This window comes from Diaphorina citri, unplaced genomic scaffold (assembly GCF_000475195.1).
Source record: "Diaphorina citri unplaced genomic scaffold, Diaci psyllid genome assembly version 1.1 scaffold824, whole genome shotgun sequence".
NCBI classification, from domain to species: Eukaryota; Metazoa; Arthropoda; class Insecta; order Hemiptera; family Psyllidae; genus Diaphorina; species Diaphorina citri.
Window position 1 is genome coordinate 35,199 of NW_007378256.1, and position 23,590 is coordinate 58,788.

Here is a 23,590-nt window from a genome sequence, read left to right on the forward strand (position 1 = left end):
GTCGACCAGGTTTGGATAAGTTCTTCTATGGGGCCAGACAGACACACACCGAAGCGAATACAATAGTCCGTCCCTATACCTTTTCTTATTACTATTGTAATTTAATAAAGGAAGGACGGACTAAAAACATGAAAAAATAAAAATTTGAATAGGCCATAACTCCTGCCTTGGTTTATCGGATCAAGCTCAAACATGTACCAAAGGACTTGATTTTTTATGCTGTTTACTTGGTGTGTCACAATGTTCCCATTTAAGATTTCAGTTGCCCTCCTTGGGATTGGGACTGACCCTTACTCCGCTCGAAAATTGACGAATACTTAGAAAATGGGATTTCAAAATATTAAAAATCTGGTGTGAACATCACACGACTTTCCTTATCCTATTGAATGATGCTTATTTTTATGTTCTAGACTATTCTAGAGTAACTTTTACAATATCTCTAACCGTTTAGTTAGTATAACTGAAAACTTCAAAAAAAAAAAAAAAAAAAAAAAAAAAAAAAAAAACGGTCGAAACCCGCCAAAAAGCAGTCATAATACCGCCAACCGCAGCACCTATCGTAACCAAAATCCTTGTTTCGTGTCGCATCCTTGTCACATTTGACAGCTGCATGCGAAATTTCAAGTCTTTAGCTCTTACCGTTCTCGAAATATTTTGTTTACAGACAGACACACGGACCAATGACTGAAACTTTGTATTTAGGCTCTAGGGACCTCAAAACGTGTTTTGGCACGAAAAACTGACCATCGAAAATTTGACCCGATTACATTACTTTCCTTCCTAGGTATAGAATAAGGAAAGTAGAAACAGCTCCCAAATTTCAGCTTCTCATGCTTAGCCGATCAAAAAATATTCAGGGATGTCCTGACCTTACAAAAACTGTATATTGTAAAACATTTTTATTTGATCAATTGCATGGTGGTTTAATTTTAGATTTCGGTGGGTTTAGGTCTCGCTATTTATTTTAGTGTTATTTTTATCTACATTATGTGTGTTCCCTTGATCTTCCATTTGCAATTTTTTTAGGAGTTTCATGATCAAATATTATGAATGATTCATAACCTATTGTAATAATTCAAAAGTAAAGCCGTTATTATTATTTTAATTTTCATTATTCCTCACATTCGCAACATCGCAAATATCGAAAACCGAAGGTGAACGTAAAAACAAATATAGTGTACCTATGTCTTTTTTTGCTGAAGAAAATAATATCATTTGACATGCCAAAGTTGAATTTCTGTTGAATTATTCGACTAAAAATGTTTGGTCCACCCTGTATTAATAAAACACGAAGGTAGTCAAAATCAAATATTTCAAAGATCACAATCTGAAGTTGAAAACGGGGCTTTTCACTGAAAATCGAAAGATGCTTTTCACTGAAAATCGAAAAACGGGGCTTTTCACTGAAAATCGAAAGATGACACTTTTTTCACACCGTTGTGAAACAAAAGATTGAGTCGAAAAAAATAAAGGACCAGAAAAAATCGCAACAGCACGAAATTCCGCCCACCCAGTATAAATAAGGCAGACGGTGCATTTTTTTTTTTTTTTTCCACCATTAATGGTATAATAATGAGGTAATGGGCAAATAATAGTTGAAAATTCATTATTAACCCCATTTTATGGTTAGCACCATCTAAAGACTTAAGATTGGGTTAGCTCTAGCTAATTAAGTAAAATTGGGTTAGCACTAGCTAAATAAGTAAGATTTGATCAACTGGATTGTGGTTGTGTATATATTTTTCCCCTTTTCACAATTATTTGTTTGGAGTTTCACATTTTACACCTTTTCACAATTATTTGTTTGGAGTTTCACATTTTACACCTTTTCACTTTTTTATTTATCTTGCTAAATGTATTTTTCCCAAATTTCTCTTAGAACTTTAAAGTTGTGAGGAAGGATATTAAAATGTGAAAATCTCCTTTACTTTACTTTCCCTGTCTGTGGGATAGGTCCACCATTAATGGTATAATAATGAGGTAATGGGCAAATAATAGTTGAAAATTCATTATTAACCCCATTTTATTTACTCACTTGGGTTTTTGCCTACCGTCTAATTAACTTCAGCTGCCTATAAGTACCCTGTTCGAATGAAGCAGGTATCAGACGCTTGAACCATCATAATCATAATCTACTGCATTACCCTTCAACAGGTAAGTCCAATTTATTTCTATTAATGTACAAAGTAAAATATTTTTAATTCAATCATCTAAAATCTAAATCTTAGAACTTTAAAGTTGTGAGGAAGGATATTAAAATGTGAAAATCTCCTTTACTTTACTTTCCCTGTCTGTGGGATAGGCATGATACCGGTTTCATAGTGTTGGAATGATTGTGGTTTAAAACCCTTTGGGCGCACAAAAATAATGTACACATAAAAACATCTAGAACACTAGGTACCAAGTCTAGCCTTGTCTGGTCTATTCCAGGTATTTTATGACATAAATCAATAATAAAAAAAGAGGTTTGCAAAAATAAAAATTGAGTATGTCTTTCGATTGCAAAATATAGAATCCAAGCCTAAGTAAACATCAAATGAATAAACCTAAGTAAACATATAGTTATTCTGATTTATAGAGGTACCTAATTTTAAAGTTAAAAAACGCGTCCCGAATTTTTTCTGGGACAAAAACGGAAATTCGGGACAAAACGCCCCAAAATGAAAAACTGAACGGGACGCCGGGACACCCCCTGAAATTCGGGACTGTCCCGAATTTTAATAAATAATTTTTTTAATACCTATTCAGTTTATTATTATTGACTTGATTTTTGATTTTACTGTCATGTAATGATTTAAAATCAAGACTAGAGCCTGTTCTCCCTTTATTCCTTTTAAGTCACCCATCCATTTATTGGCCTTGCTCGGCGTAGCTTAACATAGGTGACACTAAAGAAAGGAGGGAACGGTAACTTCCGAGGTCTCACCGTCCCGGAATCGAAGAGAGATGGAGGATAGGATTTGAAGAGAAATCCAGCCATTCCAAGAACGAGGGGACCCTATCTGTTAAGGATAAAGTTCGCCCCGGGAATCGAACCAATGACCTAGCGCTTAGAAGGCAGACGCGCTACCCTCCGAGCTAACTAGGAAGGCCAAGGGATTTAACGTCAATGTATAATAAAATTGCCATGGTTTTTAGTGACGGGATTTTAACCCTTCATACCCCCCTTCTCACATTTATCTTACCCAGTCTGAGTGAGGGCGCTAAAGCCAGCAGCACGCTATAGTCCGGAGGGTCACCCATCCTCATAGCAACCACGTGCAATGTTGCTTTAAGTCAGTGAGCCTAGGGAACTTTCGCCCTTTATAGCTGCGAAGTTTCGAACTATTTTCTGTAGCATTTTCACTTTTTTATTATTATTATTTTTTTTTTTTTTAGAGGTTTGACAGAGGGAACTGTAACTGCTATGGTCTTATCGTCCCGAAATCGTAGAGAGAAGTATAGAGGTACCTAATTTTAAAGTTAAAAAACGCGTCCCGAATTTTTTCTGGGACAAAAACGGAAATTCGGGACAAAACGTCACCCAGTCTGAGTGGGGGCGCTAAAGCCAGCAGTACGCTATAGTCCGGAGGGTCACCCATCCTCATAGCAATCACGTGCAATGTTGCTTTAAGTCAGTGACCCTAGGGAACTTTCGCCCTTTATAGCTGCGAAGTTTCGAACTATTTTCTGTAGCATTTTCACTTTTTTTTTTTTTAGAGGTTTGACAGAGGAACTGTAACTGCTATGGTCTTATCGTCCCGAAATCGAAGAGAGAAGGAAGACAGGATAGGAGAAAGCCAGCCGTTCAGTCTTATCGTCCCGAAATCGAAGAGAGAAGGAAGACAGGATAGGAGGAAAGCCAGCCGTTCCGAGAACGAACATTATCAAGCTAACTAGGCTGGCTTCACTTTTTCATAAAAATGAGGTTTGTGGTGTCCAAAGCAACCTACCTCCTTGTAATCAAATTTTGTGGCGGGAGATTTAAATTTCAATTTTCTAAATAAAAAAAGAAACCAAACCAAACCCACGTGAAACTGGGACTGATAAAAGTGAGAAATTTTTGCAGCTTTTCTCCCATTGTCAATTTTAGTTCTTATCACTTCTGTGATGGTTTTGTGATATTTCATTCATCATATATAGTACATCTTGCAATGAATTCCCCTGCTTTGTTATGGACTTGTATCTGTAGGAACATCAGTACAACTGGTCCTAAGCTAAAAGAAGTTCCCAAAGGAAAAGATCACATATGTAGTACATCTTGCAATGAAATCCCCTGCTTTGTTATGGACTTGTATCTGTAGGAACATCAGTACAACTGGTCCTAAGCTAAAAGAAGTTCCCAAAGGAAAAGATCACAGTTCTCATCTATGGCTTAAAAGACAGTTTGCTGATCCTTATGTACAAAAAGCCAAGAAGGAAAACTATAGGTAAGTTTATTTATTTATTATTTTTTTTTTTTTTGAAGAGGTTTGACAGAGGGAACTGTAACTGCTATGGTCTTATCGTCCCGAAATCAAAGAGAGAAGTTTATTTATTTATTTATTTTTTTTTGAAGAGATTTGACAGAGGGAACTGTAACTGCTATGGTCTTATAATCCCGAAATCAAAGAGAGAAGAAAGACAGGATAGGAGAAAGCCAGCCGTTCCGAGAACGAACATTACCCCATCAGGATAAAATCCACCCCAGGCGGGAATCGAACCCGCGGCCTAGCACTTATATACAAGGCAGACACACTACCAACTAAGCTAACTAGGCTGGCATGTGTCTTTAAAATTCAATTTATAAACTTGGTGAGGGGAATCTAAAAATAAATTTCCAAATGTTCCACTTTCTTACAGGTGTCGTAGTGCATTCAAGTTATTAGAAATTGACTCTAAAATAAAATTCCTGAGGCCTGGACGGGCGGGAATCAAACCCGCGGCCTAGCACTTACAAGGCAGACACACTACCAACTAAGCTAACTAGGCTGGCATGTGTCTTTAAAATTCAATTTATAAACTTGGTGAGGGGAATCTAAAATTTTTTTTCCAAATGTTCCACTTTCTTACAGGTGTCGTAGTGCATTCAAGTTATTAGAAATTGACTCTAAAATAAAATTCCTGAGGCCTGGACTCAAGGTTTTGGATTGTGGTGCTGCCCCTGGTAGTTGGAGTCAAGTTGCTGTCAAATTGGTCAATAGTCATGGATATGGTAAACCTGGATGATTATTTATTTATTGAGAGATGTTTGTTTATCCATTTTTTTTTTTTTTTTCAAGAAGTACCTACACATCGACCAACAATTGCTGATGGGTCAGTTGACTGATCTGTCATTCAATATTCAATACAGTGTGAATGTGGTTCAGTTTCTAATTCTAGTCTAAGTTGATCAGCTAAAGCATGTTTAGGCAGGGGAGACAATATTGATTCACCCTTGTGCTTTGATTCCAGATTCAAAACAGCCCAAAGGCTTAGTTCTATCTGTAGACAAGCTACCCATCTATCCCATTGATGGAGCAGTGGTACTCAGCAAATGTGACTTCACTCAGCCAGACATACAGGATCGTCTTGTAACAATATTAAAGGATGATAAGTTGGATGTTGTGCTTAGTGACATGGCTCCAAATGCAACCGGTATGAGGGAAATGGATCATGACCTTATCACCCAATTAGCCATTGCTGTTATCAGGTAAGATTAATAGTTTGAGAAAGGAACACAAAGTTGTTTGAATCTTGGCTATTTGGTCACTATCCAAAAATTAACAATTCAGGGGCTTGAAGTCTTCAGGATGTCCTGCTGTTTTGGTTCCAAGAATTCAGGAGAAAAAATGAAACTCAGTTGGAATACCAGCAGCTCCTTTATGTGTTATCCTAAAACCTAATCCAGGTGGTAAATAAATAAGATTGGGTTGGTGCCAACTAAGGAAATAAGATTAGGGTTAACACCAACTAAAGAAATGAGATTTTGTTAGCACTAACTAGAGACATAAGATTGGGGTTAGCACCAACTAAATAAGTAAGATTGGGATTAACACCTGCTACATAAATAAAATTGGGATTAGCACCAGCCAAATAAGTAAGATTGGGATTAGCACCAGCTAAACAAGTAAGATTGGGATTAGCACCAGCTAAATAAGTAAGATTGGAGTTAGCACCAACTAAATAATTAAGATTGGGATTAGCACCAGCTAAATAAGTAAGATTGGGGTTAGCACTAGCTAAATAAGTAAGATTGGAGTTAGCACCAACTAAATAAGTAAGATTGGGATTAGCACCAGCTAAATAAGTAAGATTGGGATTAGCAAAAGATCTTCGTGTAACGTACTAATGTCACTAATATGTAACATTTTGAAAATCAATAACTTTTGTTTGCGATATACTTGTAGAAAACACTTTTTCTTTTAGAGGTAGGTATGTGTCATCATATGGCATAGGCTGACACAGCGGGTCATTTATTGAAGACATTTTGATATCAAATTTATACATTTATCAAAGGACTTCAGTACAAGAAAAAGGTACAAGGGACAGACTATTGTATTCGCTTTGGTGTCGTCTGTCTGTCGGTCTGTGCCCATAGAAGGACTTATCCAAACCTAGTCGACCTATATATCAAACTAGTGGTTGACCCGTCCTTTGTACGGGACCACACACACTCACACACACACAAATACACCCCCCCACACACACACCACACCCATCACACACATCCCATCACACCACACCCATCACACACCCACCACCACATCCACTACACACACACACCTCCATCACACACACACACATCACACCACACACACCACACATCCATCACACACACACCACACATCCATCACACCACATCCACCCACCACACACATCCACTACACACATACACACCCACGGTCACGCTACGCACTCCCTGACATGTCCCACAGAGCAGTATAATAGGCATAACTTTGAACCGCCGCCATTTTGAATCAGGATGAAATGTGATAATTTTACGTAGCCTATGTCACCCCGAGTACTCTTGTTGATGTAACTTGCGCGCGGTCTTCCCCTTCCTTGATGTCTCTCTCTTCCCTTCAATAATTGAAACCATGAAATTGTTGTGTCGGTATACATATCCAATCCACTTGTGTCTTCTCTCAGTCAACATTCTCCATATTTGTCTTTCTTCTTGCACCAACTCTAACACTCTTTCATTCGTCATCCTTTCTGTCCACTTGATTTTCATTCTCTTCCTCCAACACCACATCTCAAACGCTTCTATCCGCTTCCTTTCTCTCTCTCCAATCACCCATGTCTCGGATCCATAAAGAGCAACACTCCAGACCAAAGTTTTAATCAGCTGTTTCCTGAGATGGAGATCAATGTGTTGGAGCGTAGCAGAGACTTTGCTTGTGCTAGCCGCTGTTTGATATCACTAATACTAGAGCATCTTCAGTAATAGTGCTTCCAAGGTACTTGAAGGCCTTAGACTGTTTAATCGGCATTTTGTCAACAAAGATGTTTACTTCCTCCTGTAGGTTGGAGCAGACCAGAATTTCAGTTTTGTGCATGTTTATCTTCATGTTGAATTCTTCAAATATGTCATTCATGCATTCTAATATGCGTTGTAAATTGAATTCGTCAGGGGCTAGCACAGCAATATCATCCGCAAACCTGAGCATCTGAACTCTTGTCTCATTCAATACAATCCCTGTACAATATTCTTTGCATTTCTTGATGGCTTCCTCTATATAGATGTTAAAGAAATGAGGAGATTGTCTCATTCAATACAATCCCTGTACAATATTCTTTGCATTTCTTGATGGCTTCCTCTATATAGATGTTAAAGAAATGAGGAGATATACAACATCCTTGTCTGACACCCTTCTTGATAGTAGCTAACTTGCATACATTGTTTATTTCTATGCTGGCACCTTGGTTTTTATAAAGGTTGTATATGATTTTCCTGTCTTTGATTCCAATTCCAATTTCTTTCAGGATTTTAAACAGCATGTTCCAAATCACGTTATCAAAAGCTTTCTGTAAGTCAACGAAAGCTATGTATAGCGACTTTTTCACTCTTAAACTTTCCTCTGCGACAATTCTCAATGCTAGAATGGCTTCCCGAGTACCTTTTTCATGCCTAAAACCGATAACAGTGAGTCATATTTTTACACCCATGAACTGTTAACCATATGTGCGAGCCTGTGAGCCATACAGACACATTTTCAGTACCTATGTGAATAACAATGTGACACAATCTACTTATTTATATGTATTTATGTAACTCCATCTGTGAACTGTTAGCACAGCTTTTTTTAAGCAATGGGGCCAGCTAACCAATAGTTTTAGAAAACGTCTAAATGGAAGTCTATTCTCTTCTCTAGATACTTGCCATAAAAGGCAGGTGCTACACTGGTGTGAACATCACACGACTTTCTATTACATTAAACTTCTCAACTGTAAGTCGGACAGTTCTAAAAGTTTCACCATTCGATTCGGTGTGAAAAATTCCCATGGGATCAACTATTCATATGCTTACTTGTTAATGCTTCACAAATAAAAGGGAAATTTGTTGACACCGGGGAGTATCGAACCCGCAACTTCTCAACTGTAAGTCAGAGAGTGCTATCTTCCGATTGGTTGATAGCTCGCCACGTTGCTCGATCTGATGTCTTCCTCTTCATTTCCGGATATGAAGTGCTACCGGAATATTTCACTATCTGGTTGATGTAACTTGCGCGCGGTCTTCCCCTTCCTTGATGTCTCTCTCTTCCCTTCAATAATTGAAACCATGAAATTGTTGTGTCGGTATACATATCCAATCCACTTGTGTCTTCTCTCAGTCAACATTCTCCATATTTGTCTTTCTTCTTGCACCAACTCTAACACTCTTTCATTCGTCATCCTTTCTGTCCACTTGATTTTCATTCTCTTCCTCCAACACCACATCTCAAACGCTTCTATCCGCTTCCTTTCTCTCTCTCCAATCACCCATGTCTCGGATCCATAAAGAGCAACACTCCAGACCAAAGTTTTAATCAGCTGTTTCCTGAGATGGAGATCAATGTGTTGGAGCGTAGCAGAGACTTTGCTTGTGCTAGCCGCTGTTTGATATCACTAATACTAGAGCATCTTCAGTAATAGTGCTTCCAAGGTACTTGAAGGCCTTAGACTGTTTAATCGGCATTTTGTCAACAAAGATGTTTACTTCCTCCTGTAGGTTGGAGCAGACCAGAATTTCAGTTTTGTGCATGTTTATCTTCATGTTGAATTCTTCAAATATGTCATTCATGCATTCTAATATGCGTTGTAAATTGAATTCGTCAGGGGCTAGCACAGCAATATCATCCGCAAACCTGAGCATCTGAACTCTTGTCTCATTCAATACAATCCCTGTACAATATTCTTTGCATTTCTTGATGGCTTCCTCTATATAGATGTTAAAGAAATGAGGAGATATACAACATCCTTGTCTGACACCCTTCTTGATAGTAGCTAACTTGCATACATTGTTTATTTCTATGCTGGCACCTTGGTTTTTATAAAGGTTGTATATGATTTTCCTGTCTTTGATTCCAATTCCAATTTCTTTCAGGATTTTAAACAGCATGTTCCAAATCACGTTATCAAAAGCTTTCTGTAAGTCAACGAAAGCTATGTATAGCGACTTTTTCACTCTTAAACTTTCCTCTGCGACAATTCTCAATGCTAGAATGGCTTCCCGAGTACCTTTTTCATGCCTAAAACCGAACTGGTCCGCTACAAAAATTCATATAATATGTATTTGATTTTATGATATAATTTTGATCATGTTTGTCTTCCTTTTCCAGTCGCTCCAGCAAACAATACTACTCCAGCTGTAAACGGTACTACTCCAGCTGTAAACGGCACTACTCCAGCAGGCAATGGTACTACTGTACCTCCAGCTCCAGGCAGGAAGTAGTGATCATATAACATAATGTACTCCACAGTGATTATGATCCTAAAACACGATTCTGTCCTTTTTACTTTTTGTGACTCACATGTGTTTTCTTTCTTGTTGATGAATAATAAATAAATTCACTCTTTTGTTCTGTCAAAATCTTCTTTTTCTTGTTTTCCTATAATTCTGTTGTCACCTTTGGCGAGTGCATATTCTGACACAGCTGTCGGCAATCGGCATAGTTGATTCTTATTTTGGTATGTTGACAATTTTTAATATGTAGTTAAATTTAAATTTAATTCTACATTGAATTAGAGGAGTTAAATGATTTAAAGACGCATTTAATAGTTTGAAATCTAGACCTATCTATTAAATGGCTAAAACAAAAGCATTCCTTAAAAATTTCCTGTTCGTGAAATGTCCGATTGATCATTGATGAAACCCGCCATGATGCTTTTATACGCATCTCTTGTAGAATACAAAAAGAAAGGTGGGCCATGCCATCGTCATCACCAGGGAGAAGGAGAAACCTCTGCGTCCCATCTCATCACCACAATGTTAACCAAATAGTAAATTATCAACCATTTGCTAAAGTTGTAGAAAAAATCTCGCGTTAGTGAAATCTCCTGCTAAAGTTGTATCAGGCCTTCAATACCTCACTAAATCGCTGGGATTTCAATAAGTACATTTTAAAAGAGGCATGGAGTTCAAAACGGATATTCAATATACTATATATTATCTCCCTTTATCCCACAGGTTTGCAGTAACCTATTCTAAGCCGGGAGCAGACTGCCTAATCAAAATTTGGGACGGACGCAATCGTCCTCAACTTGAGGAGAGCATAACTCGTTTCTACTCTCAGGTGAAAATCCTCAAGCCGCCCTCCAGTCGTTCCCACTCTGCTGAACTATTCTTACTGGGTCGCGGATTCAAGGGTTTGAAATCCAGTTCTAGTCAAAAGTCAGTTCCCACTGATGTCCCACCTGTAGATCCTTCGTGAAAGCAAATGGAGGCTAAAATGTTCCTATCAGGTCCAGTCAAGGTTAGGAAACTGTTTACGAAAAACTCCAACTTCAAGTGGTTTTCAGACTCAAAGAAGTAGACCTCTTAATACCGATACTAAACCAAACATTGTGATCTGTAAACTGTACATAATAAAACTCAATTCATAGGTATAATGATATTCATTGTTTTGTTTCAATTTGATTTTATTATAGGTAAATAGGGTTTTAAGACAAATGTATTTTGAAATAAATATAATTAGGTATACTTGAGTAATTGTATTATACTGCAGTTAGGTATTTGTTCTTTGACAATTCTTTCATGCCCTAATCAAATATGTTCAAAGAGATTTAATTTGTTTGTACTTTCCATCACCGCGCTGCGGCATCGGCACTGGCAGTTTCCTTATCCTAAAGAACTACCCAGTAATCTACCACTGCCCAGGACAGTTTTCTTTTCTTAAAGTATTCCCAGTAATTTGGGTTTGGTCGGCCCAGGATTACCAAAGTTTCCTGAGCCAACTTGATTGTTGGTTCCCTCGGGTTGATCCTGTGCTGATTTGAGTCCTCCTCCTAAGAGTCCTGTGCCCAAGAGTCCTTGGTTTTGCACAGGAGGTCGTTGCATGTTTCCCCCTTGTTGCTTGGGAGGTTGCTGACCTCCGAGATTCAATAAACCTCCATTACCTCCCCCTTGTTGTTGGGGAGGTTTTCCTCCTAGATTCAACAAACCTCCGTTACCACCTGTCAGCCCACCCGTGAGACCCCCCACCAGGTTGTTTTCACCTCCTGTTAAACCTCCGAGAAGGTCGACTCGTTTTCCTGCTGAGTTAACGCCTGTCAATCCACCCAGCAGTCCTTTCTCAGTGCCCAGAAGTTTCTGCAGGTTCAGGAGGGAGCATTTCTGAGACTGGAGCACCTCGGCGAGACCCTCCCAGAGTGCCATTTGACAATGACGAAACTCTTTGTCCATGCGAGGAGTTTTAGAAAGAACGAGGAACTCGCTATTCTGAGCGCTAAATGGAGACCATTTGACGTTGGAATTTGGGAGCTGTGGTGTTCTGAAAATAATAAATAAAGAAGTCAAGTTTCTTGTGAGTAGAGATCCCATCCAGAAATTTTGAGTCAACGATTCTTTCGCTCTGAACTTTTTATAGGAGTGTACAAGGCCGATCGTATCAAAAGATTAAACTTACCCTGAGCGTGCAAATTCTGCAACCAGAGAGGTGAACATGTTTCGTATTTGCATATCATCCGAGTTACTTATCTTGTGAACTTGAGAGTTCCCATCCAGAGATTTTGCATCAAACAGATAGATGAGATCTTCGCCATGACTGATTTCTGAAACGAAGATTCAGTGTTCAAACAATGACTCAATTCACTAATGCGTGACTTCTTATCTTCTCATTTCGGGGTCAATTGGCGGGGTCATCATGTAAAGCCGGATTTACCTTCCATGATGTATGTATGACCAGCACCCATCTTAATCGGTGGGTGAAGTCAAGTCACGTCATAAAACTTATTAAAGAAATTACTTTTCGATATGACTATCTTACCGGGTTTTTTCAACTCATCACTACCCCTGATAAGGGGTAGACCGGTCAGGAAGTGTGAAGCCGTAGATCTCTGAGGAAGATGCTCAAAGCTGTACACAAATGTCTTACTGGTGAGAGACCAAACTTTGGATGTAAGGAACATGGGCAGATTGAAGAGTGAGTCAGTTGTAAGCTAAAAAGGGAGGAATGGTATGATTTAAGAGGGGTTTAACGTTACTGCAAAAGGTTGACGAACGGTACGGTTCGACTTTTCTTCTGTGAGTTCTGTGCGTCTAGTGAAAAGTAGGGAGTGCAGAGTCGGTCGTTGAAAAGGACCCTGCGCTCAATGGATTCATGAGATATTTGGCCTGATCGGTTTACCTGCACAACTTTATCAAGCTCCGAATTCACTGCCTCAATACTCTTGGATATTCCGGTCAGGTAATCCACGTTCGAGAAGAGTTTCTTGAGTGCATTCCCCAGTTGAATATTATTGAGCAAACCTGAGAACATAATCAATTCATTAGTTTGACCTTATTTTGAGCTAACTACCTATTGTCTATCTACATTAAAGGGGGAAAAATAACTTTCCACCCCGGACGAACTCGGAAGTTCATGTTTATTTTATGGCATATTGCATAAACACCCGAGTTATTGGGCATTCATAAAAAGATATTTCCTCTGATACTAATTTCATACTGGTGTTGGACTACACGCATCTGTAATTTTTCTGTGTACTTACCTATGTTGTGTCAACAATTTGAAAACTTGTAATCCTGGACTAAACTTTTACTCTTTTTCACTGGAGTAACTTACCTTTGTTATGTTGGTCTACACGCATCTGTAATTTTTCTGTGTACTTACACTACTTACCTATGTTGTGTCAACAATTTGAAAACTTGTAATCCTGGACTAAACTTTTACTCTTTTTCACTGGAGTAACTTACCTTTGTTCGCATGGAGCAGTTTGTTCGGCAACCCATCTGTTAGAAAGTTGGTAGTGTTGCTCAAAAGTCCAACAATGTCCATTCTAAAACCACCTGTAAACGAAAGGAAGTCCTAAAAAATAATTCGATGTCATTGAATAACTGGAATGATACTAACTACCTAGGAGCTACACGAGATAATTTGACGAGATAAGAGATAACTCGTATGACGTTGACTCGTAGATAAGTTGACTTGAAAAGCATGGTCTTTAGTGAAGTTTGGGGCAAACATTTGCTACACTAACCATTTCATTACATACGCCTTAAAGAAGATCGAGAGAATCTATCCCGCGTACCTTTAACTCCAGTGCCGGTCTCCTGTTTGGTGACTCCGGTTAGCATGGGAATCTTGTCCGTCTTGTTGGTCGAGGTTATCAGATCCATGGCAGAGTTCTCTTAGTGAAGTTTGGGTCAAACATTTGCCACACTAACCATTTCATTACATACGCCTTAAAGAAGATCGAGAGAATCTATCCCGCGTACCTTTAACTCCGGTGCCGGTCTCCTGTTTGGTGACTCCGGTTAGCATGGGAATCTTGTCCGTCTTGTTGGTCGAGGTTATCAGATCCATGGCAGAGTTCTCGAGGAGGTTAGGTAGGAACCACTCATCGTCTTCTCCCTCTACTACAGGTCCAGGTGTCAACAGCTCAGCCAAACCGCTGACAAAACCTCCGTTCTGAATGTTGCTGGACTGTGGAGGATTCATCAATAGAATGGAATAATATGTTTTGTTCGCGAAGTTTACTTACAGATAACTTGTTCGGGAACATGTCGGATAGAAAAAAAATAAGTAAGTGTGGATGTGGATACGGAAAAGTCTTGGGTACTTAGCTACTTAGGGCTTTTGTACAAACACAGATGCATGAAAAACATACAAGAATGTACTAATCTGAAAGCAACATGAGGCTGTAGGATTTGGTTGTAGACCCATTGCTTACGTGAACCGTGGATTTTAAATTTCATAATTCAAATTAATTTGAAATCAGTTGAACTCCTACCTCTATATCTGTATCAGAGAGTACTATCTCCTCAGGACTTAACTCCTGTAGACATTTGACCAGTTCTACCCCAGTCATGTCACTGCATACGGTAGACTTCCTGGTTACATTTTTGTAGGATTCCTCAGGACGATAGTCGACGGCGAACGAAGACAGGGCAGATCCACTCATGGCAACGATCCCTTGAACCCAGCCTGGAAATTGAGGATTAGAAAATTCTTAACATTGCACCTTTTTTCCGGATGAGCCTCAAAGGGTCAAATGAAGCTCCAGAGTTGTAGACGAACAAGTTTGCCGAGAATGGCCCCAATGAAAATTGACAAAAAAAAAGATCGACTTGCACATCTGAAAAACAATTTCAGTTTTGGCAACGTTGCATTCAAAGTTACAAAAAAACAGACTGTACCTATTATAGCTTGATTCTGGATCAACTTACTGGAAGTGAGTTTGGATAGGGACAACAGCATAGCAGCACTCGCACCCGAACCTTGACCGGCCGTGGTGATCTTGTTGGGATCTCCTCCGAAGTTCTGGATATAATGTCGCGTCCAGTGTAAAGCAGATGCGATGTCCAAGAGACCCACATTACCTGGGAGATCCTTCTGCTTGGAGGAGAGGAAACCTGGAATCATTGGAGGAGAAAGAGTTATCCAAGGGATCATTAGAGAAATGAAAAAAAAAGTTATGCAAGGAATTTCATAGGAGAAATAAATAGAGAAAGAGTTTTGCAAATAATCTTTATCGGAGAGATAGAGAAACAGTTGTTGATTAATGATTATCCAATAAAATTTCATCATCTGTTTGTTAGGAATATTTGGAATTTGAAATCGTCCGTTATAGGCACAAATCTAGTGAAAGTGTTAAAGGCACTTACCTAAAGATCCCAGTCTGTATTGTACAGTAACGACGACCGTATTCTTCATAACCAAATCATTAGGATCGTACTGAAGACCTGAACCCCTCCTGTATCCGCCTCCATGGATCCAGAATATTACAGGCAATAGTTCTGGATTAGGATCGTTTTGGGTAGGGATCTGGAAAATACATTTTAATCAAATTTAAATGTTTAGTGCACGGAAAATGTAAAAATGTATGTAGATATTCCTTCGACGTATAAATAATTTGTGTTCACTGCCTTTTGTCATATCAATGTTCTTGAAGAGCTTGTCCAATTTCATCAAAAATTTGTCTAAATTTCAAATTTTCGAGTTATAACATTAAGAGATATCCAAGTTATGCATGTTAACATTAACAGTGCAATAGTCCTAAACTAAAATGGACGCGACACACAAGGGATCAAGACACGGAAAATGTAAAAATGTATGTAGATATTCCTTCGAAATATAAATAATTTGTGTTCACTGCCTTTTGCCATATCAATGTTCTTGAAGAGCTTGTCCAATTTCATCAAAGTTTGTCTAAATTTCAAATTTTCGAGTTAGAACATTAAGAGATATCCAAGTTATGTATGTTAACATTAACAGTGCAATAGTCCTAAACTAAAATGGACGCGACACACAAGGGATCAAGAAGAGACCGCCTTAACATAATAATAGTGTCCAATTTCATCAAAATTTGTCTAAATTTCAAATTTTCGAGTTAGAACATTAAGAGATATCCAAGTTATGCATGTTAACATTAACAGTGCAATAGTCCTAAACTAAAATGGACGCGACACACAAGGGATCAAGAAGAGACCGCCTTAACATAATAATAGAACATCAATCATTCAATTACTTTCCCTCGATAATTTACAGTATGTTACCTTTGGTGTATAAACGTTGAGTGTAAGGCAGTCTTCATCTCCTACAACTTTTTTGGGATCATTCGGTGACGGCTGAAGGCAAGGATTACCGTTTTTCACAGCATGGATATCGCCGTCCAAGTATCTTCTTTTGGGACGCTGAAAAAAATACATAATAAATGTTGTTCAATTACTTTCCCTCGATAATTTACAGTATGTTACCTTTGGTGTATAAACGTTGAGTGTAAGGCAGTCTTCATCTCCTACAACTTTTTTGGGATCATTCGGTGACGGCTGAAGGCAAGGATTACCGTTTTTCACAGCATGGATATCGCCGTCCAAGTATCTTCTTTTGGGACGCTGAAAAAAATACATAATAAATGTTGGTATTAATAACCCCAAATGGCCACTGACTTTAAATTTTGTACCGGTCCTTGAAGAAGGTAAATGCTTAATACCTACAACTTCAATCCCAAATGAGTTGTACAAAAAATCCACAACTCAGTGAACCTCTTAAAATTATGCCCTTAAATTCTAAACCTCCATTAAAACTTACCTGAAATCTAAACTCGTTGAGTGGCGGCTCAGCATACGGTATGCCTCGGAACGCATAGTACTTGTTTCCCTCCGAAGCGCCTCTCACTGGAAAATATTGGAGATGCCAAATTACCATATCCGTATAGGTAACCTACGAACACGGAGCTAATCATCCAATATTGATTAGTAATTAGTTAATTACTAACGGAACAGCTGTGATTACCTAAATACCTACGTGCTGAGTGGTGGGGGAACATTTTACCTAGTCCCCCTTTGATATAGATTCCGGGGGAACTAAAGGTCAAATGAAGGGGTCCGAAGCGCCAAATATTCTCGCGGACTGCACATCATCGTCCACAAACACCACTGGCTTATCCACAATCACTCCCCAGGCATCTGGAGTATCGGCCACATCATTCAGATTAGCGTCAGGGGGTGGATCGGCCGGGTGCCCCCCTACGATACGCTTCTGACGAGAGAGGGAGGCGGTAGGGGTGTAGAGGAGGGCGAGAACAAGGAAGCCCCCTAGCGCACTGGGGAGGCGCCACTGAGGAAAAAGATTTAATGGAAATAGTTTACTTTTTTTTTAACAATAATATGTACAGTAAAAAATGTAGAACCTCCCTAAGACTGAAGAACCATTGTACTTTCACTCCTCTAAAATTTGAGTGACTGTACTAAATTTTGTCTATACCTCTATACTAAGGAGGAATCAGCCCATATCAATGTCACTTTTTTCCCTGTTTTTGTATACTTCCTCTGTGTTCAATATTTTAGATGCACTTCTTTCAAACATTTGATGATGATCTTTTGAAGCAATCCACAGAATTTTTAACAATAATATGTACAGTAATAAATGTAGAACCTCTCTAAGACTGAAGAACCATTGTACTTTTATTCCTCTAAAATTTGAGTGACTGTACTAAATTTTGTCTATACCTCTATACTAAGGAGGAATCAACCCATATCAATGTCACTTTTTTGCCTGTTTTTGTATACTTCCTCTGTGTTCAATATTTTAGATGCACTTCTTTCAAACATTTGATGATGATCTTTTGAAGCAATCCATAGATGGGGTTTTCCCTCTGCATTTCCCTTACCTTTAACGTAGTCATGGTCTAGAACCAAGTTAGCTCCCGAAAACACGCCCTGTGTGTCTATGTTTATCGAAAAATATTAGTAAACTTCAAATCAACACAACCATCGTTATCAAATAAAGTTGAAAGCGCCACTGAGGAAAAAGATTTAATGGAAATAGTTTACTTTATTTTTAACAATAATATGTACAGTAAAAAATGTAGAACCTCCCTAAGACTGAAGAACCATTGTACTTTCATTCCTCTAAAATTTGAGTGACTGTACTAAATTTTGTCTATACCTCTATACTAAGGAGGAATCAGCCCATATCAATGTCACTTTTTTCCCTGTTTTTGTATACTTCCTCTGTGTTCAATATTTTAGATGCACTTCTTTCAAACATTTGATGATGATCTTTTGAAGCAATCCACAGATGGGGTTTTCCCTTTGCATTTCCCTTACCTTTAACGTAGTCATGGTCTAGAACCAAGTTAGCTGCCGAAAACACGCCCTGTGTGTCTATGTTTATCGAAAAATATTAGTAAACTTCAAATCAACACAACCATCGTTATCAAATAAAGTTGAAAAACAAACGTCTCCGCACAGGAACAGTCTACAGTGTTGGCTAAGATCGCACTAATGGACTCCTCATCAATACCCATTCAGAAGTGAAGTTGCAATTATCATAATCAGGTGCGCACGAGTTGCGGCCCAGACCATTTTCTTAACTGAGGAACCTACGGGTTCCCTGATTGCATCCCGCATTCCCGCTACCTATCGCTTCCTCATGGTTCTCCTTAGTCTGCCCTAACTTCTTTTTATCTCATTTTCTTGGTTACCTGGAAGATATCACTGCGTGAGAATGGAACCTACGGGTTCCCTGATTGCATCCCGCATTCCCGCTACCCATCGCTTCCTCATGGTTCTCCTTAGTCTGCCCTAACTTCTTTTTATCTCATTTTCTTGGTTACCTGGAAGATATCACTGCGTGAGAATTAAAGTTGAAAAACAAACGTCTCCGCACAGGAACAGTCTACAGTGTTGGCTAAGATCGCACTAATGGACTCCTCATCAATGCCCATTCAGAAGTGAAGTTGCAATTATCATAATCAGGTGCGCACGAGTTGCGGCCCAGACCATTTTCTTAAAAACTGAACCTACGGGTTCCCTGATTGCATCCCGCATTCCCGCTACCTATCGCTTCCTCATGGTTCTCCTTAGTCTGCCCTAACTTCTTTTTATCTCATTTTCTTGGTTACCTGGAAGATATCACTGCGTGAGAATCCTGCCATAATAGGTAGGTACTTTGAAAAAACTCTGCGTATTTATCTCTGGACGATCACGGGACGCAACTCAGCTCCACCGTCATACATAATCATCATTACCCGGCAGAACTGGTTTTACAGCACCAATGAGCTTGATTCAAAACCAAGACCTTGACTTGTGTTGAATCTTGAAGATGAGTAAAAATAGTAATCAACATTTTGCACCCATCCATGAAACGTGTCTCTGTCTAATTAGGGTAACCACTAGACTACTGGTGTAGTGGATATCTTCGTGTTTCGAATTTCGAACTAATCTCAGTGGTGTAGTGGTTAGCGTGTCTTTTGATCTGGAGGCTGGTGGCTAGAGTCCAAGTCAAGTTATCAAATTTGACGTGCTCATCGGAAACCCATATGAGATCAGATGATTTTGGCGGAATAAAAAAACTTTATAACGTGTACGTGCTTTAGGCGATGTTGATCGACATAGTTCAAGTATGGACGCTGTTTCAAATCCTAGAACTGAAGAGATTAATTCAGTGTAAGATACAGACTAAGTATATCCGGGTGTTCGGGTCTTCCCCCCTGTGGTGAATTCCCAAGTTATTAATCAAGTATGGACGCTGTTTCAAATCCTAGACCTGAAGAGATTAATTCAGTGTAAGATACAGACTAAGTATATCCGGGTGTTCGGGTCTTCCCCCCTGTGGTGAATTCCCAAGTTATTAATATTTGCCCATTGTTTTGTTGTACCTATGTATATCAGTGCGGTAGATGGTTAGGGTAAGAACAACCTGGAACATATTGATGTCATACTCACAAGTGCCAGTGGTTCAGACGTTAAGAGAACTTCACAGCTCAGAAAAAGACATTTCAGCTAACCATGCCGCACTAATTCCACGACTAAGTACGTATAAACTATGATGAATATCGCTCAAAGTTCCAATAAACTTTATACTAGGTACCCTGTAGAATGGAATCCCTAATTGTGATCCACCCAGTTTCAGAGGTTCTCGGTATTATAAAAAAGATAATTATATCTGACTGTTACTCTTTACATTGTATAATACCCGAGTGATAAAATTTGATAAGTCCAAAAAATATTGAAATTTCATTAAATAAAGAACAGCACAAATGACCCTTCAACTGGCAACATCTCCTATGCACCCATGTTTATAAACTAACGCTAAACACTTTCTTATTGTTGGTGTTGGACCTTCTCTAATTAACCCTACTCTGAGTGTTTTCACATTCCTATTAGTGTTTCCTAGATTGAGATATATATAGATATACACATTTTAGTTCATAATGTGCCATACAAGTCATACAACTTACAACACTAGAAACTTGGTGACATTGGTGGAGATGCCAAAGCACCATGAAAATTACAACTTGAGAATATTAGTTGATGAAAAACCATCATGTAAGGGGACTTTTCATTCATGTACAGGCAGTATGAACAAGGTATAAACATACAACTGGCAAGAAAATTAGTAAAGTACCAAAACATTTAGAGCACAAGAAATTGATTAAATTAGTGGAGATGTCAAAGCTCCATACACCTCACTGGAAAATATTGGAGATGCCAAATTACCATATCCGTATAGGTAACCTACGAACACGGAGCTAATTATCCAATTTTGATTAGTAATTAGTTAATTACTAACGGAACAGCTGTGATTACCTAAATATACCTACGTGCTGAGTGGTGGGGGAACATTTTACCTATACAAGCTGTGATGTTAAAAAAACTATTGTTTGAATATTTCATGGGGTTATGCAAAGACCAAATGGAAGCTTCCTGAGTTCAAAAGTCCAAACACACTTTTAACAGTAACATGTGATTCAACTGACCAAATGTGGTTTCGGCATTTCAATGGGGCATATTCTACTGATTACTAGTCTGTTGTTATCTGTGGATCAATGACTTCTGAATGACGTCATACAGGACTATCCCACCCCCTCCTCTGCCACGGCCGAAGCATTGGGTTAACTTGGACCAGTACAGTCTCTGTACCTCGCTCTTAACTCTATTCACAGTCCACAATATGTTTACGCTGCTCACTCTATCATTTAGTGTTCTGTTGATGAAGGGGTCGCTCTGAAGTAACACAATCGTATGTATGTAAATTTTATTCATAGCTGGTGTCCGACTCAACAACACAATCGGTGGCGTTTTCATAAATCATAAATTATGTGGAGACACTTGAAAAAATTGGTCAAAAAAATACCATAGTCTAACTTATTGATTCAAGTCGTAGGTACATTGTACGGCTGCCTTTAGGAAAAGGGAATTGTCTCTTTCAGATGCCGATTGCAGGTGGTAGAAACTGATGGGACTCGAACCTGTAACTCCAACTTACCAGACTACCGATGTAGGTAGCTCAGTGGTCTTCAGTATTTGTCTGGTCTAGAATAATACTGTGAATGCTCCCCAAGAGAGAGAAGCTAATAAACATGATGTATCACCAACGCAGATCCTAGAAAACAACTTTCTCTGCCAGGCGTATCACAATTTTCAATTGGAAATAGCGCTAGTATAGAGCACTTCTCATGACACGCCTTACTCTTGGCTTTTGAGCCACCATCCAATTTACGACCTGACTATTTGACTACAATACTAATTTGAATTGGATACGAAATTTTCGAGTGGTTGATTGACCTATGGATACTGAGTCCAAGCCAAGGACTAGACTTGAACTTAAACGACGAACCTCCAAATCTAAAGTCCACCATTTCTTAACTCCGTACACAACAAGCCAAATCTGAGGCTTGGGTGTAGGGGCTAAACAGCCCTAAAAGTCGGGTTAAGCTTATACGAATCTACGAAGTCCACCGTGCTAAATATATACTAACCAATCAACACTGAGGATGGTTAGTACCTATCCGTTCTGTTGTTGATACATCAGTGGAAGCCTTGAGTTCGGTCGTTTCCTTGACTTGTCGTGATCTTTCATTTCGGCTCTCATTTATTACTCGATGTACTTGATAGTGAAATTAGTTTCACGAGTGAAGTTTAACTTGTTCTAGATTGTATATTGCGGGAGGAACAAAACATTCTCAAAGTTTCAGGTTGGTTATTGTTTCAGGTGCGTGTGGTTTTTTGCTCAAATAGCTGATTTTATGGTAATATAACCGGGCGTCGGCATCGTGTCCGTCGTTTCGTTTCCAACTCTTGACGTTCATGGAGCATCATTTAAAAGATGATAGTGTTCCTATCGTAAGAACGACTATCATGAGTACTATCGTAAGATAAACTCCATGATACTTACTGTGCTGCGGGCACTATCTATCAATCTGTCATTATAGCAGAGTACACCATCACCGTATAATTGAGCCTTCTTCCAAGAAATAATCCGACTGATTTATTATTCGATCCCAATAGTTTTAGATAATACGAGAGGCACTATCTATCAATCTGTCATTATAGCAGAGTACACCATCACCGTATAATTGAGCCTTCTTCCAAGAAATAATCCGGCTGATTTATTATTCGATCCCAATAGTTTTAGATAATACACCAAATGGTCTGGATCAAAGCAATAGAATCGCGATAGAAGACCGATTGTACCCCCCTTCTAGACTGTGTCATGTCACCACATTATACCCGCATGATTAGAACTGTAACTGTATCTAAAGAGGTTTGTTTTTTGCCCATGTGTCTACAAACAGTTTCTCGCGTTATTTACATAATTGTTTGTTTGTTTACTTTGAACCGGGTGTCACAATACAAACTTTTTCATTACTTGATAGTGATTGGAAAAGGAAACACAACCATATCTGTTGGATTTTCACCGATTAGGATGCTTTACCGATATATTATGATCTTACTTATTTTCGTGAAAGAGAGCAACCATACACAATGAAAATGAAGACCTATCATAATTATCTAATTTCAGATTCCCTGATCCGTAACCTAATTGTTTTCAGATTTCCTGGAGTCCCAACAAGGTTCCTGTCGCGATCCTCCACATAAGTTACGTCAGAAATGTCTGGATGTGTTACGTTTGGCTTTGGAAACCAAGAAGAGCAAGTTCGTGGCATTCGGCATTTCAGGATTGCATGTAAGTTTCCTAGGACAATCGGTACCAATTGCCTGCAACTTTGTTAGAACTCTTAGTAAATAAGCACCTCGATGATTGATCAACCAGGCATGCATCCATTGTTGCTGGGCATTACAGGATGTCTTTAGCCTTGGGGGCACTGAGAAGCTAGTTGAAATTCCTAGTTGAAAGATAGTTAGTAAAGATTAGCTAGTTGAAAGCTAGTTATTAAAGATGAAGTAGCATAAAACCTGATCCTTACTGGTTAAAAGGGTTGCTCTCTTCAAAGTTCCCAAAAAAAGTTTCAAAAAAGAACTTCAAAACGGACCTAGACCTAAAATTACGTCGGACTTGTTTATTTTCAGAAAATGGTCCGCGATGACAGATTCCAAGCTCTTTTGGAGAACTATCGAAGTTTTTATTTTATCATTTAAATTTTTTATAACAAAAAATTGTGAGGAATTTTCTTTTCTAACTGTTTTGTTGATTCGCCATTGTGAACTTTGTAGCCATGGAAGATTTACTCCTGCAGATATCGTTCGAAGCCACAGGATCCA

General features: G+C 38.8%; 2 protein-coding genes and 1 long non-coding RNA gene across 5 annotated transcripts; 2 read left to right on the forward strand and 1 right to left on the reverse strand.

Annotated features, from left to right (window-relative positions):
- Window positions 1–3,993: 3,993 nt before the first annotated feature.
- Window positions 3,994–11,034, forward strand: LOC103512336 (rRNA methyltransferase 2, mitochondrial). Of its 2 annotated transcripts, none has more exons than XM_017445364.2 (5): window positions 3,994–4,226; window positions 4,339–4,409; window positions 5,034–5,173; window positions 5,413–5,650; window positions 10,610–11,034. In XM_017445364.2, the coding sequence occupies exons 1-5, from the start codon at window positions 4,134–4,136 to the stop codon at window positions 10,851–10,853; spliced, it is 786 nt and encodes a 261-aa protein (XP_017300853.1). In that variant the 5' UTR covers window positions 3,994–4,133; the 3' UTR covers window positions 10,854–11,034. The 2 variants fall into 2 exon arrangements, with proteins under 2 accessions (XP_017300853.1, XP_008475320.1); XM_008477098.3 differs by having other exon boundaries at window positions 3,994–4,118; window positions 4,228–4,409.
- Window positions 11,023–17,876, reverse strand: LOC103512332 (carboxylesterase 1E). The gene is made up of 14 exons (XM_026825838.1): window positions 17,752–17,876; window positions 16,976–17,198; window positions 16,671–16,750; window positions 16,328–16,474; window positions 16,136–16,273; window positions 15,245–15,404; window positions 14,807–14,992; window positions 14,371–14,564; window positions 13,856–14,063; window positions 13,334–13,426; window positions 12,768–12,889; window positions 12,408–12,579; window positions 12,048–12,192; window positions 11,023–11,912 (listed from the first exon to the last, which is right to left on the reverse strand). Exons 1-14 carry the CDS (start codon window positions 17,764–17,766, stop codon window positions 11,315–11,317), a joined length of 2,481 nt encoding a protein of 826 aa, XP_026681639.1. The 5' UTR covers window positions 17,767–17,876; the 3' UTR covers window positions 11,023–11,314.
- A 4,050-nt stretch (window positions 17,877–21,926) lies between these two features.
- LOC113468725 lies at window positions 21,927–23,437 on the forward strand. 2 transcript variants are annotated; one of them, XR_003392377.1, is made up of 3 exons: window positions 21,927–22,062; window positions 22,921–23,054; window positions 23,399–23,437. It is a non-coding gene; the product is annotated as an uncharacterized LOC113468725 (long non-coding RNA). The 2 variants fall into 2 exon arrangements; XR_003392378.1 differs by having other exon boundaries at window positions 21,930–22,079.
- The last annotated feature ends 153 nt before the right edge of the window (window positions 23,438–23,590 follow it).